Raw genomic sequence first — 19,463 nt, 5'->3', positions numbered from 1 at the left:
TTATATTAATGTCAAATCCTTATCAGTCTCATCCGGAAATTTCTTATAATTAAGTGATAGTCATCTACAATGACAGCATGGTGTTTGGACATGAATAATAATACCCATGCTGAACAATTGTGTCGTAAACGCCACCTTCCAGGCAGGGAGGGTCTAACAAAAGATGCTATCAAGTTGCACTATGGGAAATTTGGAAACCAGGGATTTTCATACACATCGTCGTCATACACAGTCGGTGCTTGGTCTATACTCTAAAAGTCTCCCAAAATTTAGGCAAGTGCAATTCCCTTTAAAAACCAAAGCTACTTCAAAATTCTACAGTGGTGCCATTAAAACTGCCTCACTAGTGCAAGACATCAATAGACCACAACACACACATTAGACACAATCAACAACTCGCAGTAAAGAATACAGTAAGAATAAAATGTGCCAAGAAATTTGCGGTTACTTGTTTATGCTTAGGCTGTTAATGGGGTAAGTGTGAAACAGATGAGAAACAGGATCTGCAGTTCATAAAGATTACACGTAAAAAAAGAGGAAACATGACTGTGGGATCACAGGGAAATGAACTTTGTAATAAAGGCACTATCAGTTTGACCTCTGGCCCATTCTCTTTCTGCTGGAAATGACTCTGCGACCAAGTCAAAGCTCTGGTGATCCCTGAAGTCAAAACTTTCTGTTCTTTTTCACATAATCACACGCACGTCACTATGTCTGTGGTAGAATTCTAAAAAAATTAAAAAAAAAGTGTAAACATTGAGAACATCTCAGTGGGATAAAAAAAAAAACATAACATAAAAACATTTGTTAGTCACGCACCAATGATGCAATGGTCCAATCTTTTTCTACTGTTTGGTCCAAAAACATGTTCAGGGCATGTTATTACAGTATGTACAGATGCAGCTCGAGATTTGTGTGTTTGTAACAGTTTTATCAGTTTTTAAAAAAGAGTTTGTGCAGCTAAAACGTAGTATGGGAAAAAAAAAAGAAAGTAATGCAACGCGGAGCTTAACAAGCTGTCTGAGCTCATTTCATTTTCAAATGTGTCAGGGGACAGAAAAACTCTTTTTAATAAGGTTTTAAACTTGTCGAACTTGCCCCCCCCCCCCCCCAAAAAAAACAAACCAGAACGTCATAAATCAAAGGCTGCTTGTGTTTGGGTTTTGATGCATCACATTCAGTAACTATTTCACCCAGCTCTGGGCTCGGATTCTTTCTCACCGTTCAGACTTGACTGTTCATCCATGTTAGGTTTTCTCAACAGCTGCACCAGCAAACACACATTCCTTGTAGAAATTCCACTGTACTGCCTGAAAGGGATTTTCTGTAACTGCAACAGTGTCAAAATCTAAATCCCAGAAAAAGCACTTGAGCTTTCACCAGCATCACTCAATGAACGTGTGCGTCTCAGTGTAAATGACTTCCAATTGAGGCCTTGTAAAGTCCCTGTGCAGCCCTAGTCACTCTTGGCTACATCTCTAGCTCACTTTGGGGTAGATCTTTTCATAGAAGAAGCTCTGAGCCAGGACATAAAGTTCTCCATCCTTTTCCCTGACTGCGTGGGCACGCACAAACTGAAACTGTTCCAGTGCAAACTCGTAAAACTCATTTTCGATTTTCCAGATGTCAGACTGCTGCAGCTTGGCTATTGTCTCTTTGGTTGGAGGCTTCTTTTCGGTGGTCTTTCGCAGATGGGACTTCTTTCCTGGAGAAACACAGGAACGTTTAATGAGCGTCAGTCTAGACAACGCAGGGTTACTACAGATTAATGAGCAAAAAAAGCTTAGTAACATAAATTCTTCACTTGAATGATGATTTCGCTACCAGCAGAACTCACTAATGAACACCTCAAAAAAAGGGAGAGGGGTCCAACTGCAGACCTCCACTGTCAGGACAGGAAATAACCATAAATAAACTGTCGGTCCCCCACAGGGCGTAACGTGATGCATTCCTGGTTGTTTTGCTACTCTACACATCGCGACAACGGCAGGCGACTTAGCATTTTCCCAAACGTTGAGTAAAGTCTGAATGCGTTGCTCTAGGTATATGTTCGCCGTCAAAATAGCTACCGCTGTCAATATTGTACATCTAAATCACACAAATTACAGAATGTTACATGCGTGTAAGTTAGGTTATTTGTCGTTCTACATAGGTAACATTAGGCTACACCAACGGTGGCTAGCGTTAGCTCCTGAAGTAGTAGGATTCGCTTTATTTCCTTTGGATAATGTAAGCTACTCAGACTGTATGAAGCTACTGTGTGTTCGGCTTTATTAAACTTTTTTTGTGAAGCATTTGTGAAGCAAGGGCCCAGGTCTGCGTTTGTCTTATGTTGACTATGATGCTCAGGTTAGTTATTTGTCCAAAAGAAGATAAAATAAAGATCTATATCGTTTAGACTGTTCGGTATAGCTTTTTCACACTTAGGCCTTGTGTCCACCAAAGCGTTTTTTGCCAGCTGAAAACGCCAGCTGCTCTTCTGTAAACGCCCAGCAGGGAGCGCTAGCGTGCGTTTGAGGCGCAGCGGTTTTTCCTCCTGCTTAGGTTGCTATGATACATTAAATCCGTGGTTGCAAGTAATTCTACCTAACGTTACTGGATGTAAAAATGTCAACACAGAGTAGAGTACTTGCTCTGGCTCTTGCTCTGTACGAAGAGGAGGCTGAAGCAGACAGGGAGAGAGGACGGACTGGCCGTATGTGGGTTTATGATTTTGTGGGCGCGGAAACATCTCGGCGAGTACCACCATTTGGTCCAAGTGGACGAGGCCCGGTTCCAGGATAGTAACTGTTGCTACGGTGTGGTGTTTGTCCCGCCCCTCCTGCACTGTGATTGGACGGCTGGGGAAAAAGTGACAGTGACGAGCGCAGCGTTTTTCCCCAAAGTTTAACATTTTTCAACTCTCGGCGTCTGTAAAAAAACGCTGCTGCCGTTTTTACCAGCTTGTAAAAACGCGGCGCTCCCACTGGAATGAAGTGAAAAAAGACGCTGGCGTCAGAAAAAAACGCTTTGGTGGACCAGGGCCCTTACACAGGACAAGACTTTGCTGGCTCTATGAATTCATCTTAGTTGAATTGAAGTTTATGTAGCGTTACTACGACAGTGTTTCCCAACCCTCTCCTGGAGAAAGTTACCGCCTGTCCTGCATGATTTAATCTCTCCCTGCTTCACAGCTGATTGAAGCAGCTTCAGGATTCATAACGAGTTGACAGTTTGAATCAGCTGTTTTGTTCATGTTTAGGGAATTTACAGTTTGATTGTCCACAAGCTGTAGTCCATTTGATCCAGCAGGGTTCTAGTTACGGTCCATAAGGAGGGTCTGAGCTCTTCTGGAAGCAGTAAAATCATGCATCTGTGGGGGTCAGTAATTCATTTACCTACAGCCATTATTTTTAATCATATATGTATTTTCATTGAAATAATTATTTACATTAATACAATAAACAGGCTAAAATAAACACGTTTTCCAAAGGAACTATGCTGCGCACCGCATGAACGTCATTACGACAGGATTAATAATTAATATGATACCATAAAGGGCGGATTTGCGGTCTCTCCCTGAGCAGTAGTCTGTTTCAGGCTTTTGAAACTTAAACTTTGTTGCAGTATCACACACATCTGGGGTAAATAAATAGTGCCTGTAAAAAAGATACTGTTACTACTAGAATGATTGAAGCGATATACAGTGGGCTTTGTTGCTACACTGGCAAGTAAATGTGTTAAGTAGAATAGGCTCAAATCAATATGCTATATTAAAGGAATTAGCCTGCTAGTTTCCTGTTAAAATGTTGACTAAATAATTAAATATAAATCAACGACAAAATCCCTTCCCCTATAAGTGTCTACATGATTAAATATTATAATTTTTGACTGCGTTTCCTGTAAAATCGCACGCTTTAATGTTGTATTTTTTGCGTGTATTTCCTGTCCTGACCGGCCTGACAGAGGAGGTCTGCAATGGAAGTTGCAGTTGGACCCTCTGGAAAAAAGGAGGCGGCGTTTGTTGTGTGTACCTGTTCTGAAAAGCTCTGTGGCTCCCTTGAAGAAGCGTGGCAGTGCTGCCTCCAGGATCATGATGAAGTCCTCCAGCTCCTCAGTTACTCCAACCAGCAGGTACTCATTCAGCAGGTTGTACTTGGCCTGTTCCAGGGCCCAACTACTGCCTACGTTCCTGCACACATTATTAACTACTTTCAATAAATCTGAGATCAATCAGTTTGTGTTTCTATTGTTTGTGCCCCAACGTAGTATCCATGCAGGAAAAATTCAATGATTTGCTTCTGATGCTGAATGCTCCATGGTAAGCTTGAAAATGTGCTTTTTGGCTGAACTATGAGGTAAATACATAGAAAAGAAGTGGACGTAGTCACCATGACGTCACCCATTGGTTTGTGCACTACTCATTTAAAGCCTTGATGTTTGGCATTTTGGGCGCCGCAATCTTGATTTTTTGCAACATTAAAAAAAATCAAGATTGTTTAACACCATTACAAATCCCTGCAACTCTGCTCCTATTACACCTACATTGGACCTCGGTGACTCTTTCCTAAAATTCTTTGTTGAGAAGATTTTTGCTCTTCGATCTTCTGTAACCACATCCTCTGACCATGATCCCTCTGTTCGTCCTATGTGCCTTACGGTCCTAGATCAGTTTGAGCCCATATCTGAGGTGGTCCATCATCTGCGGCCCACAAATTGTCCCTCAGACAGCATTCCCTGTCTTCATTGGACCATGTATTTTGTCATTGATAAATACCTGTCTTGTCTCTGGTCATGTTCCGTCCGCCTTCAAACACGCTGTCGCGTACAGCCCCTGCTAAAAAAGGAAAGTCTCGACTCCTCTGTTCTTTCTAACTTCAGGCCCATCTCTAAACTGTCTTTCTTACCTAAGTTAGTAGATAGTAGTTTTTACCCAGCTGCAAACATTTTTAATTAATAATAATGTTTAAAGTTCCAGTCCGGCTTCAAACCCCGTCACAGCACTTTTAAGAGTTTTTAATGACTTGATTTTTACTGTTGACTCAGGAGTCTCTGCCGTCCTAGTGCTCTTAGACAAGTCATCTATTCAGCGCCTGCAGTTAGTCCAAAATGCTGCTGCCCGCCTCCTGACAGGAAAGAAGAGGGACCACATTACACCTGTGTTGCGCTCCCTCCCCTGGCTTCCTGTTCATTACAGGACTGATTATAAAATCTTACTTTTAACTTTTAAATGCCTTAATGGATTGGCTCCATTGTACTTAACAGAGGTTCTTCACGTTCATACTCCAGCTAGAGTGCTGAGATCCAGTCTCCTCCTCCTGGATGTAATCAGACTTAAAACCAGAGGCGATCGAGACTTTAGTGTAGCTGCCCCTAACCTGTGGAACAACCTGCCAGTCCAGATCAGAACTGGTTCAACTCTCCAACGTTTTAAATCACTGTTAAAAACACATCTCTTTTCTTTGGCATTTCCTTTGAAGTCTGTTATTATTATTATTCTTGGCAATTTTAATATCACTACATATCATATACTGTATATTATAATTGCTGTACTTTTACTGTGTAAGTAGTGTCTTGTTGTTGTATTTTAACCTGTAGCACCTTGGTTGTTTTAAGTGTGCTATATAAATAAAATTGATAATGATATTTGCAACCAGGCACCTCACATGGCGATATTTGAACGAGACGGTGGCGCTAACTAGCCTGGTTAGCAAGCTGCATCCCCCCTGCACTTTTTAGATTGCTTAGCTTGTGGATCTCACATTGGTTCACCTACAGCATTAACAACACTGAAACCACACGACAATGGCGGAGATAGCGCTAAATATTCAGCGCTTCCTTAAAACTTTATAAAACTACAACTCTGTTTCAACACATTCGTTTATAACGTATAACAGACCTGCTTGATGATGATAACTCTGTTTCAACAACTGACTACCACATCGGAGAATATATCAAAAAGTTGATTTATTTCAGTAATTCCATTCAAAAAGTGAAACTTGGATATTATATTCATTCATTACACACAGACTGATATATTTCAAATGTTTATTTCATTTAATTGTGATGATTAAAACTGACAACTAATGAAAATCCCAAATTCAGGATCTCCGAAAATTAGAATATTACTTAAGACCAATACAAAAATAGGAGTCTCGACCCCTGCTGGAGGTTCTTGCTTGGGTAAATATCTAATCTTGATTTTCAGAAGAATATTTGAATTGCATATTTTCCGTTGCAGTTATTTTCTAGTTTGTAGATTTGTTGTCTACATTAAATAAGATTGTACCAAGCACAATCAAACTGATCTTGTTTATACAGTTATAGAATCACATAGGATGATACAGTTAATTATTGTTGAGGGCCTTCCCAGAGTTTTTGTTTTAGTTAAAGCAGCTGTATTTGTAATTTTTATAATAATGCATTAAATGACAATGTAAAAACAATGTGATAAAGGGAAAAGGAGTCACTCTTTTTCCAGCTCCCCTCTGCTTTACGGTGTTTTATAGCGAGTTATATCTTACTGATTTTGTTATCGGTCCCCCAAAACTTTACTGTTTTGATTCACTCTTACAGTGTTGTTTTCGGTTGCAAGCTGCCTGTTTTCAGAGAAAAAGCTCTAAAATCCCACAGTACACCACCTGCTCAGCACAAAATAACACAATTAGCAACTAGCTAGTGAACTTATTGGAGCTTTTAACAGCTACGGAGAGAGATATTTCCTCCAGGAGTAGGTAAAGACCTAAAAGAGACAGCCATCAGCCAGAAACACAACACTAAACTAATGTTGCTCTGTAAGTTGCTGGAAACAAGCAAGGGTTTGCTAATCTATTTAAAGAGATATCTGAATGCAGATATCTGTAGGCAAGGGACAAGATTTTGGTATTGGAAGCGTTCTGGTTTCCGTTTGTTATGCGAGTCGTACTGACCTATCACGTCTGAGCTGGCTTTGGTTGCATGCAGGTAAAAAGTCCATGTGGAGATCAAAAGATGCAGAAAGCATTGGCCAAACTGCAGTATGACAACAATTTTGCTTTTCGTCAATTATTATGTTTTTCTTCCACAAAATCTTGGGAGAATGATGTTGAAAGGATGCTGAAATCAACAGCCACCCGCTTAAACTTTAACTTGCTGCAGCTTGTTAGGACGCTGTTAATTGTGTAAGTTATAATTAAACAAAAGTGGCTCTTGCAATCAGAAAATTGCAAACAATTCATTTGAAACATTTACTGTGATTGTGTTGAGTTTCTGATGCAGCCCACTCACCAGCACTCGGAGTGGTGGCCGCAGAAGAAGGGGATCTGCAGCCAGAGTTTCTCAGGAGCACAGTCAGACCCCGCTGACGACACACACTCATCAAAGGTCTAAAAGACAACAGAGACACTTGCTAACCATAAATTTATGTGCCGACAAAACAATGGGCCTTGAAAGAAAAGATTTATTTTAGGAGGGCTGGTGAGCTCTAAATAAAGACCTTTTTGTCCCCTTGTTTCCTTCGTCGAAGACCAGGTCTGTAGTCGTCTCCAAAACGTAAGAAGTAGTAGTATGACACCAGGCGCTCAATGGGGTCCCTCACCACATTTATGTACATCGGCTTCCTCTTCGCCCCATACCTTAAAGAAGAAAGGGGTTGACGTATTTTTATTTTATTTGCATTGACACTTGAATACTAGTTTCTAATTCCAAAAGACATCAAACCACAGAGCTGCCACATTTCTAACCCAACTAATAATGTTTATTGCACTACAGAATCAGTGACGAACACTTACACCATTAGGATAATTACCTGTGATTACAGAAATGATAGTGTCAGGGGAGATAAGGACAACAATGCTATTAATCAACACTAAAGCACATGTTAGAAATCAATACATGACCTTCCTTTATCTGCTCTGCTAACTGTTTGTAGTTAATCTGGATATTAAATGGTATTACAGGACATGAAGGGCTTTACTTTGAGAAGTCCAGATAAGCTACATGGCCATGGTAGAAGCCGGGCTTCATCTCTCTCCATGAGGTGACATTCCTGACAAAGCGCACCTGTAGCCAAAGATAATGGAAACTAATTATGGAGCAGCAGGGAAACTCCAGGAAATGAAAAACCACAGCAACAACAACAACAAAAAAAAAACATAACACTGGGACAGGGAAGTGAAAATGGCTCGCTTTGCAGAAGACTTGGACATTTGCATTTCTGCTCAAAAAGACACTGGCTTCCCCTTTTCACGTTTTAAAGGCTGCAAAGCTGCAGTGAGTCTTTGCAGACGCCACTGTAAGTTCGTTTTAGTGAAGATTAACTGTACGGAAAGCACACTTGCATAAAGAGGCTGTGGCGTTCAGCAGATCACCTCAAAAGGTAGCCAATCAGATTGGAATGACTTATAGACTTCCTGGGTCAATAGCAAAGGTATGGAGGGGGTGTTAGATGTGTTTCAACTTAAAAATAAAAATGAATGAAATGTGATTATTAATGTGATATGAAAGTGGTTGTTGCACTTTCCATAATAATGATAGTATAACCAAAAATGTCTTGTAGAACTGCAGCATTCATCTCTGTATTTGCAATGCACTAACCCTGAATAAAATCATCTTTAGTGTGCTTGATACAGACCTTCAGGATGTTGCTCAGCTTAGTTTGAATGAATTATGGGAGTAAAAATTTAACTTCTTATGACAGGTTGCACTTGGGGTGTGCGATATTACGATATTAGATCATGAATGATGTGCCTTTTCAAAGACATCGTTAGTATTGTGCTACAATGCACAATTTTAGTTAAATTTGTGGCTACACATGCAGTTAACAGCTGCTCTGTCAACATGGCCCTGTTTGCCTGCGTCCTCCGCTGTCTAAAAAGGCAACACTGGAACTTTTGGGCCTCATAAAATTAACATTTAAGTTTCCTCTGTCTAAACTCTCTGTGATTTATGAAGTTTGCTGATAAACAGAAAGTGATACTGACCGTAGCTAATTAGCTGCCGTTATAGAACTAGCTCAGTAAGCCTAGTGGTCATAGCTAACTCCGCCCGGACTGGGAGCTCGGAGCACCTGGGGAGTGTATTGTGTTTAACTTTACATCTCTACTCAAGCACCGGAGGTTTTCGGGCCAGGATAACGTCAGCGAGCAGCGCCGGATTGGGGCACCAGAACTGGAGCCGAGCGCTCAGCAGCCTCCCAGTAAACAAGGCATGAACGGGACTGAACACGGAGACCAATAGGGAATACAGTACGAGGTGCTTTACATAGTTTCTTGATTAACAGATAAATTTACTTTTTGCTAAACTGCTAATGCTGCAGCAGTGCGCGTATGTTTTTGTGTGAATATACAGTGAATTATTTTAAGCAATTTGTCAAAATGATAGCTAATCTCTTAATTAAATATTTGGTAGGTTTAATAATAGTTTATTTACAGCAGGCACTTTTAACACATTCATTGAACCACTACCAGTTACCTTTACTATTTGTCTAATAAACACTTTAGGTTAGAAAAGGTGATCCCCTTCATGTACAAATGACAAACTAAAAAGAACATAGCTACTTGTGATGCGTTTTATTTCCAGTTCATGGTTTTTCAGGCAGTTCATCAGAACTTGAATACCATTTGCAGTTTCCTCACTATCTTCATGAATGTCAAGTAACTTGCACCGCACTCCATTAGACCATTGAAACCATCCATCAAAAAATATCTCGTGCACACTGGAAACAGTTTCCCTTGTTTGAGGCGTCAGTGGCAACAGAGTAAAACACAGGCTCACCTTCAGACAGGGAGAGATCTTTCAGGGTATCCCGCTCAGTCTTAAAACGTTCATTGTGATCATCTCAGCTTTCGTTCTTACCAAGTGCATCTTCTTCACAACATTTGAGTCATGAAAAAATGCACCGTTTAGCTTAACAAGACAGTCGGTGCTGTTGTGATACACTACGAGGCTTCACTTGCCGCTATTTTGTCAATTTCCACAGTAGCTGCATTTAACGTTACTTAATGCATACTGAGGTACGTGAGTGGTGGCTGTGATTGGATGATGACAGGTGTCGGTGACCATTGTCGAGTGTCATCATCAGCTCTGCCGCTGTTGTATGCCTGCCGAGAACTGCATGCACTTCCAAATACTGCTTTTAAACGTTTCAATATTCTTTGTGGGTTACATCAATAGTAATGATTCGAAGTATATATTTCATGAACGTTTAGAGTTGTTAATATTTTAGTACACTTAGTAGAAGTAGCATTCCTTGAGATTTAGCAAAAATATGTGGTGATAACCACATTTGGTCAATGACAAAAACATTGTATTGTATCCTCCTTCACACGTCAAAGCTTACATTTCTTTCTCCTTATTTTATCTTCGCTTCTCCTTCTTAATTTAATAGATGACTGTGGGAAGGTGGACTACACAGTAGCAGGATACTAAGAGAAAGAAAATCTAAAATCTGAAGCTATAAAAGGTTAGGCAGGGCAAAAACAGGATTTTGAAAAGTGAGAGGGACATGTGCCTTTAGTCTACAACATAATTTACAGCCTTGGTCAAATCATAGTACTTCAATTTATAAAATGCTTTAACGCTATAATTCTTACATCAAAATAAGGTGTACAAGTTTCAACAGCTGTATTATGTCTCACGCACGTGTGACTACAAGTAGTACATGTTTCTTAATCACTTAACTTCAAACAGAACCAATTTCTGAACAACCTTTTCACAGACCAGCACACCACCTCCACTTCTGTCTTTGACAAACAGTCTGCGGTTTGACAGAGGAAAAATATGACAAAGCCAAGTATATTCGCCAGTTTTGGCTAAGCTAAAAGCTATTACTGGATACAAATTTGAATGTTCCTGTTGTAAAATGAGTTGGGCTCATTGATGTGCCAGCAGACTGATCCCTTTCCCCTCGTCTCTATTTTATCATGTGCAGAGGAAACAGACTGTTGGCGAGATGGTGGGGGGCAGCCTGTTGTGAGATGGCAGACAGGATATTACCTTGGCACTAGCAGCCAAAAATAACACTAGCATAGCTTTGAGGCATTAACACTATGCGGCACTGCCAGCAAAATAAATGCACCCAATGTAAAAGGCTGTGATTCTCTGCAGCTTTTAAAACACAAGTCTGACACAAACTACTAACTAATACGGCTCAAACAATATTCGTATCGTGTACTAAAATATGCTCATGTGAAAGGTGGAGTCAAGTTTCTGTCTAGTAGCTTTTATTGACTGGAGATCTGAATTAAAATGTAGTAGTATTTGCAGTTGAAGTAGTTTAAACACTGTAATATATTCTGACCTTTCATGTTTTAAATGGGATTGTGACAAGGGGTGGGAATCTCCAGGCATCTCACGATTCGATTACGATTCAGAGGGCTGCGATTCGATAATAAAACGATTATCGATGCATCTTGATGCATAATTTTTTTTCTACACAGGGTCCCTGGATAATTACTAAGCATTTAATTTGCGCATTAAAATTCAAGGATGAGAAGAAGAAGGATGTACAGTATGTGTACAGGACAGAGCTGTACACCAGTTTAGTCTAAGCTTCCACCTGATGTTCTCAACACTCGACTAGTAGGTTAGCTAGTAATGACATACAGCTGATAATTACTATTACTTCGTTACTAATTTAGCTAACGTTACATAAATAAATATTTTTTGCGCCTTTCACGGGACCCAAGGACACTTCACACATAGTTACAGTGACACAAACGCTTTCATACAGAAATCCTGCAATAAACGCAGAAACACATGCATGCAGGCTGTGGCTTTTCTCCAGACATGTTCAGGCTCTGTTACTTCAACGTTCACGTCTCAGAGGCAGAGTGACAGCGGCTGTAGAACAGACAGAGCTGGAAACTCAGGTAAACTGCCACTGCAACGTTACAGTAATAAAATTGAGGTTGAACTAATCCATGCTCGTTACATGATCACGATACATTTACTGTATTAAGCCGAAGTGCTACAGCGTTAGTTCGCCTGCTGCTTTCAGTAACCATCTTTACATCTTTCACCGGAGGCTCAGCAATGTCAGCACAGTTAGTTACAGCGAGAGGTGGAGAAGCTGTGTATCTGAGTATTGGTAAAACCACAATAAACATAAACTGAATGTTACGAAGCAAACAGCGGCAGGTCTGAGCTACTGTAGCGTTAGCTGGCTGCTCCTGGCTGCATCACTGTAGGCTAACGTTAGTAAACAAATCGCTCCACATTTGCTTTTTCACCGTTACATCCTTTCTTGCAGGATAAATCAACATGGGTGGCGTTAGTTTGTGAATTGATGTGGAAAGCGATATAACTTTGCACCGGGTAACATTAGCAACTGCTCTGCGTTAGCCGGCGAGCTAACGTGACTTTCTCTGTTTCTCCAGCTTTACTAATGCAAACTTTGTTCTTACTCGACATCATCTGAACCTGTTTGGTCTGATGGGTTTCAGCACATAAACCTTTATTGTTGTTTGTATCCTTACATGGAGCCTGTGTTTTGCTGTGAGCTGGTTGTTTTATGGTGTTAGTGGACTGCATGTCGTTAGCGGTCGTTAGCTGCCGTGTTGTCGCTGTAGTCAGAGAGAGGCCAGGGAGCGCGCACAGGGCTGAATCCGACCCGGAGACCTCACATTAAAAGCAGAATAGTGGCTGATGCAAGCAACGGAGAAAACCGGCGTGTGCTTCATTTCTAAGTGAGTTTTGAGCCCACTGACAACAAGGCAATGACAATTTGATCGATTAAAATCAAAAACTTAAATATAGCCTCTTTAAATAATAGATTTTTAGACATTTGTTCATCGATTCATAATCTTCCACGTCGCGATGCATCTAGGAATAGATTATTTTTCCACCCCTAATTGTGACATCTCTATGATCTTGTTTTAGTCTGCAACCCCGCTCCTACATACAGTATTGGCCGACGGTCTTACCTGGTCTTGTAAAGACATGACGGGATTGTTTTTGGTTGTGTTGATGTGCAGGACGTGGAAGCGGTTCTTCCCACACAGGTCGTAGGCGATGTTAGTGAAGGATGTGCTGGCCGTCTTGGGCACTCTGTTGTAGATGATGACCATGTCATCTTTTTCTGCCAGTGGTGACAATCCCCGACCAGCATCTTCACTCTGACGCTGCTCTACTTCAGCCAACTCGTGTCTGGCAATGGTACGTTCTGTATGAGCAGAAAACATAATATGGACTAGTAATGATATACCTTTGAAAAGAATGTCAAATATAGCAAATTTTCATTGCTTGGGGAAAGTTTTTCTAAACTAAAATCAATATAATCCTCAATTTATGTGATTATAGACTGGCTGGCATTCTCTGCTGCCTGGATTTTAATAAGCCAAAAGTTAGTTGATGCTTGTTATTCTCATTTGCCAGCACGCACAGCAGGTGTGAGGCCACCAACACAACAACGAAGACAAAAGGTACATCCGTTATAAAAATGAACAAGTAGTTTTTAAATTAAGGCCGGCGAGGCTTGTTAGCAAGCCTTAATTAAGGAAAACAACATAGACCTTCAAAACACAATAACATCGAAACAAGTAATTAAGCTTTTGCTGATAATATTGACAGGAGGCATAATTAAAAGTGTTTTCTCCCACTTCTTTTCTCCACTGCAATGTTAATTAAAGCCAATTACAGGAATGGCCTTGTGAGTATCTCTTGGACTGGCAGTGTGTCGCTCAATGTAACGGAGGCATCCTGCTGCCTGGGCAGCCCTTCACTGTCTGACACCATGAGGAGAGAGACACCATGTGTCTGCAGCATGTTTGTTAGTCCGCATTTGAAGGCAAATGGATGCTCTCTTGGCCCTTGTAATTTTCCTCTTCTTAAAGGCATTATACAGTAAATGTGCAGGCAGTGAGTTGCTGCTAACTATTTTCTGATTACAAATCTCTACAAGTACAATTCAGTGCATAGTGCAATTTTGACTCATCAGTCCAGAGCACCAGCTGCTATTTTTCTGCACCCACGTTCCTGTGTTTCTGTGCATAGTAAAGCTTTTTGACCACAAGTCTTCCATGAAAGCCACTTCCAACCAGACTTCTCTGGACAGTAGATGGGTATACCAGAGTCCCACTGTTTTCTTCAGCTCTGAGCTGATGGCAGTGGTGGACATCTTCTGACTGCGAAGGGAAGTAAACATGATGTCTTTCATCTGCTGCAGTAAGTTTCTTCGGTCGACCACCTACGGTCCTCAGTGTTGCTCGTTTCTTTGTGCTTCTTCAAAAGAGCTTGGACAGCACATCTGGAAACCCCTGTCTGCCTTGAAATGTCTGCCTGGGAGAGACCTTACTGATGCGGTGTTACTACCATGGTCTTGTTGCTGTGCTCTGTCTTGCCATGGTGTCTGACTTCTGACAGTAAACTGTCTTCAGCAACCACACCTTGTTAGCTGAGTTTAGCTGTTCCTCACCCAGCTGTATTCCTCCTACACAGCTCTTTCTGTTTCAGGTAATGACGGTGTTTCAACCTACATATGAATTGAATTGGTGCTCATTAGCACCTGTTTGGTATGATTGTTGAATCATACACCGGACGATATGCCTACAAAATGCCTGACTTTGTGCAAGTATACCAAGAAGAATTGATACTGTTTTGAAGACAAAGCGTGGTCACGCTAAATATTAGGGCTGGACAATTAATTGACAAGTAATCAAAACCAAAATTCAGAGCCTCTAACTGACATAATTTCCCCATGTTGGTTATTTTGGTTATTTAATCCGGGTAATATTGTGTGTGCGTGTTCATGTACTTTCCCCTTGAAACAATGCTTGTGTAATAACGTGAATCCGCCCTGTCCAGTCCTGCTCAGCCTTCAGACCAGAGTCTGAAGCACAGGGAGATGTTAGTTAGCGCCAACCGTCTTCTCTCTCCAGCAATTGTGGAAACAACAGACACTGGACTTTGTACAGATGTCCAGTTTCATCGTAGTATCTCAGAAACGTAGGAAGTCTCTACGGAGCCTGTCAGTATTGAAAGCAACAGAGTTTAAAGCACGGTGAAATTTTGCACCGAAGAAAGCATCTGTTTTGCGCTGCTGGAGTTTGGTTCGAAGGCTGTTCATCAGCGAATGCACTTCAACTGAGGTGAGACTCACTATGCACACTCAACACAGCGTCAGAGAACATCTTCAGAGTGTTTTGCAAGAAAAAGAGAATGACCTCGAGCTTGCTACATTCTTCCCCTTCTTCACCATGTTCACCACTTGTGAGCACATCCCAGATGACTCGGGGACACTCCTCGCGTCCCTGCGACAAAAAAGTAGCTCTGCACAGCTGGCCAGGTGTTAACGAGTCTGTTTATCGCTGGAAGCAAGACTCAACCAACGGTCGGGACATGGCGCAACAAGGTAAGGTACTCCATATCAACAAATTCAAACATTTCCTTGAGTGTGGCAACTCCCTTGGCAGAGCAACTGAAATTACTGAATGACTCCATCACTACAGTCTCCGCATCTATTTCCAGTACACTGCTGGTACGTTTTACTGCATTGTGGACTATGTGGGCAGGGCAGTTAGCGTGCAGGATCTTGCTGTTGTGTTGTTTTAGGTTTCGGTAAACAGAGTGCCTTTTGCCATAATTCACAGACGCGCAGACGCAGACCTTTATTAAAGGCATCAGTTGCAAGGGAAAAGTATGTGCCACCTGACTGAAGGGTTTGGGCGAATTCAGAAGCAAGGGGTTCCAGTACACTAGTGACGAGAGCTTTTGCTCTAGCTATGTCCGAATCAGAGTACAGTTGTGATGTCAACTTCATAGCACAATCAAGCGAACTGCATGACGGCCAGTTGCACCACTGGCATTTTGTTGCTTGCTGCTAGCATGCAGTTTGACATCTGCCTCCCCCCGTGCTAAATGCTAAATTCTTTCCTGCAGACTTTGCAAAACACTTTGCTAAGATCTCATAAGGTTTCAGTGATCCACGTGCATTTCCATTCCCATTCCTCCCAGTACTTGCAGTAACGTTTTTGCTTTTTCGCTGGATGTTGACCTCTCCCCGGGACACCCGGCTCCATGTCAGCGAATCATTTGATGAATGGATTGTTTTGATTTTCCCTCCGTAAATGTATAATTCAGCATCAAGTAGTTTATCAATTTGCGACACACAACTGTACATGGCAAAACAAAACAGCCATAATTCGTGTAACCTACAGATTTACATTTAAAAGGCTCCCCTGCAGTCACACAGTGCCCATCTGTGGGCAACACCAAATGAATGTTTTCACAATTTAATTTTTCATTAGGATTTGGGACAACTGCTCGTAAATTTTAAAAAACCCATGTTGCAGATGTTAGCTAGTGCCTTCACTTTTCCAGCAGTTGGGGAAACAACAGACTTTTAGTAATGGTCACACTGTGACTGACAACTTACTAAGTAACTTAAATATTTTCCACCGCTTACTTTCTGCAGCTCTCTCTCTCTCTCAATTGCTTGTGCACTCACTCGTCACACACACACACAGAGTCAGCCTAGCGGTAAGTGTTACCCCCTGTATAAATGTAAATTTTTTTCTCCCACCCCTAGTAGGTAACACCAACACATGGAAGATGGCAAGACAAAGTGCAGCTGCAGCTCCTCCTTGACTCATCAAAAAGAAAACTGTAATTCTGTATGGAAGTACTTTGTTTTAAAGGAGGATGACAATAAAGCCACTAAAACACTAGTGGTGTTGTGGTGTATATATCCGTTTCTTCTCCACTGTTTTGAGTTTAGCCACTGTTGTTGGTGTAGGCAGTAGCGTAATGTAGTAACAACGGGCCCCAATGCAGGCTGTTATGATGGGCCCTTTGGCTCCAGTTCCCTTTATGTGATTCTCTCCAACACAGACACGCGCTGCTGCTCTGCTGTGGTACAAATTACAGAAGTCCAAGAGAAAGTTATAAGGAGCATGGCCAAAATCTTGAAACGTCATTACAAACAGCTGGGCGCAGGGGAGGTGTCCACTGTGCTGAAATGATGCAGACTTTTTCAGGCATTTTCAAAATATCCTCTTTTAGACAAAGAGGCAAGACGTCATGGTAAATAAGAAAGAAAAGCAGCCTACTTAAAAACAACATCACTACTGACTGACACCGCGGCAAAGGGGGATATGCACATTTAAGGGTAAATATACCACGTGATCATCATCACTGATGTAGTGGTAGGAGGTGAGCTGCGCGTCTACTAGAGCCTGACCAATATAAATATTTTTAAGTCCGATACCGATATTTTCGGATTTTAAAATCTGGTAGTTTTAAGAAACACATATCAAACAAAGAATATCCCTAACATTTGTTTTGTTGAGACTATACCAGGATACCAATGCTGTAATGCAGTATAGAAAGAAACTTTGTTATTGTTAGAAATATTCCTTTGAAAAAAGTACAGTAAATAAATACATTAAAGTTTTGATAAAGAGACAAATGTATAAAACTACAGAAAACATTTAAAAAAATCAGATTTGTTATAAATTATAGAATACTAAACTAATGAACATTAAATTAAATAGTGTATCTATTGTGGGGCCAGTGAAACAGAAACTATAGAAATACCAATATAGTACTACAACTAAAAATTATAATAATATATCATCTCTCATGTCATTGCTATCATAATAATAATAAAAAGGGTTCTTCTGCATAGGCAAATAATTTTATATATATATATATTTTGTCAGCAATAGTTATAATCTGCCATGGTGACTACTTTCTACATCTAGTTTAATCACCAGCACTCTGTTTATTCTATCCAATGCTATTTCCTAACTACCATCTGGCTCTATGACACAGAGGAAAGGCTGCCCTATAATTATCTAATACTACATGACTGTCTTCAACAGGACCTGCAACTGTGTGTTAGATACATGTCCAGCTCACGTTTATTCACATGTCCCCTCTGGTTTAATCATTTCTGACGCCGACTGTAACGAGAGACACTACAGTTTAATCGCTCATTAATCTCACCCTACTCCACTGATAAACACATCGCATTAGCTGTGTGGCTAATTTAGCAACAGGCAGCGTTATCTGCTGTTGGCGATGTTAGAAAATATTAAGTAATAAATTAGAGAGAAATGCGAGGACCGTTTGCTAGAACTGCCAAACTGTTTCAGAAATAAATCTACAATCACATCTGTCAGCGGCGAAAGTGAACAGCCAGCTCCTAATAAAGTTTTTCAATGGCGCTGGTTAAACTTACACAGTGATGTGGGCTCGACTCACTCTAGACTGACTGACAGGTTGCCATGGTAACGACTTGTCAATCACAGATACTCCCGCCTTGAACCATTCTCTGCTTTATGGTCTATTTTTCTTTAAAAGGTTGTATTGAAGAAGACTTGAAACAAACGATTGACCATAAACTTATTATGAAAGTGTTTAGTGACTTACTAAGAGTCATGGTTCTAAAACACGCTACCTTTGGTGTGACTATGATCATAATATGGGTTACTATTTATGGCGGAAGGAGGGCCATGTATTTCCCCCTGTCATTCAGGGAGGCTCCAGGATATTTGTAGCTTCGGGGCTCTGGGGTACATTAAATAATAGAAAGTCCCTAAAAGAAATTAAAATGAGGAGTTGTAGACAAAAGCATATAAAACTAAGAAAACTATGTTTGCTAAAACTTAAAATGAACGTAATGCAGTGTGCGATAACTGTTTTCAAGCAATTCCTTCATTATGCTCCAGGATAAATGTATCTGTGCCAAATTTCTCGGCTGGAATATTCGAAAGACTCAAGGAGCACTTTGCATTAAAATAATAATAGTGCAATAATCTATGCTTACAAAGTGAACCACCTTTGTTTTGGTCTTACCGAGTTTGGCTCTAGACTCCTCCAGTATCTGGATCTGGTTCTCAATAAACAGCATCGCCACTCCAAATGCCAAAACAGCCACAAGCTGCAACTTGTGCGGCATCATGGTCCTTAAAAGCCCCATCAAACAACCAGATGAACCCTGGACAGACCCACTCCTAATGGCTGACGTTAATCCAGCAAATGAACTAACGTTCTCACTAGCATCTGCTGCTGACTAACTCATCTAAACTGATTCACTTCAGGCAAACCAAAATAAATTTCGCTCGCGTTAACTGTCTAGCGCCATTAAGTTAGTTGGTACTCGACTGCAGTCCTACACGGTTAACTCAACGTTAGCCAAACAAACTAACATTAGCTATCTTCTGCGCTTACTCTCATAAAGCCACGTAAAGCTCATGCTAACGGCAGCTTTCGGGAATACGTAACGCTAGTCAGTCCGCATTTTGAAGTCGGGCATGCTTTGATTTAAGCCGCCGACAGCATGCAGAGTCCGTCGAGCTCCGTCCATTTAAAATGCGACTTGAGGCTGGAGGAAAACAAATGGTCAAAAGCGACTCCAAACTACAGAGCAGAGTTCCACAGCAGCGCGCACAAGCGTGTTGCAGCAAGCAGCATCACTGGACAGTAGCTTCTTCTTCTTCTGTGTGTTTACTGGAGGATCACAAATTGCGCCACCTACTGGACCGGAGTGTGTGCGATGGCACTAA

General features: G+C 41.1%; 1 protein-coding gene across 1 annotated transcript; it reads right to left on the bottom strand.

Annotated features, from left to right (window-relative positions):
* Window positions 1-437: 437 nt before the first annotated feature.
* On the bottom strand, window positions 438-19,369 carry hs2st1b (heparan sulfate 2-O-sulfotransferase 1b). Its single transcript, XM_046050084.1, has 7 exons — window positions 18,754-19,369; window positions 12,882-13,120; window positions 7,934-8,019; window positions 7,454-7,592; window positions 7,246-7,343; window positions 4,014-4,171; window positions 438-1,705 (listed from the first exon to the last, which is right to left on the bottom strand). Exons 1-7 carry the CDS (start codon window positions 18,875-18,877, stop codon window positions 1,479-1,481), a joined length of 1,071 nt encoding a protein of 356 aa, XP_045906040.1. The 5' UTR covers window positions 18,878-19,369; the 3' UTR covers window positions 438-1,478.
* Window positions 19,370-19,463: the final 94 nt, after the last annotated feature.

The sequence above is a fragment of the Micropterus dolomieu genome, linkage group LG05 (assembly GCF_021292245.1).
Source record: "Micropterus dolomieu isolate WLL.071019.BEF.003 ecotype Adirondacks linkage group LG05, ASM2129224v1, whole genome shotgun sequence".
Lineage (NCBI taxonomy): Eukaryota > Metazoa > Chordata > Actinopteri > Centrarchiformes > Centrarchidae > Micropterus > Micropterus dolomieu.
Note: the sequence above shows the minus strand (reverse complement) of the source record. Positions and strands in the feature narration are given on the sequence as shown.

Bases quoted from the DNA above. Each gene is read 5' to 3' on its own strand.
- hs2st1b (XM_046050084.1), bottom strand. From the start codon at position 18,877: ATGGGGCTTTTAAGGACCATGATGCCGCACAAGTTGCAGCTTGTGGCT. The intron at 13,121-18,753 runs GTAAGACCAAAA...CTGCTCATACAG, and splicing joins GGAGTCTAGAGCCAAACTCG to AACGTACCATTGCCAGACAC. The intron at 7,344-7,453 runs GTCTTTATTTAG...GTTGTCTTTTAG, and splicing joins GGAAACAAGGGGACAAAAAG to ACCTTTGATGAGTGTGTGTC.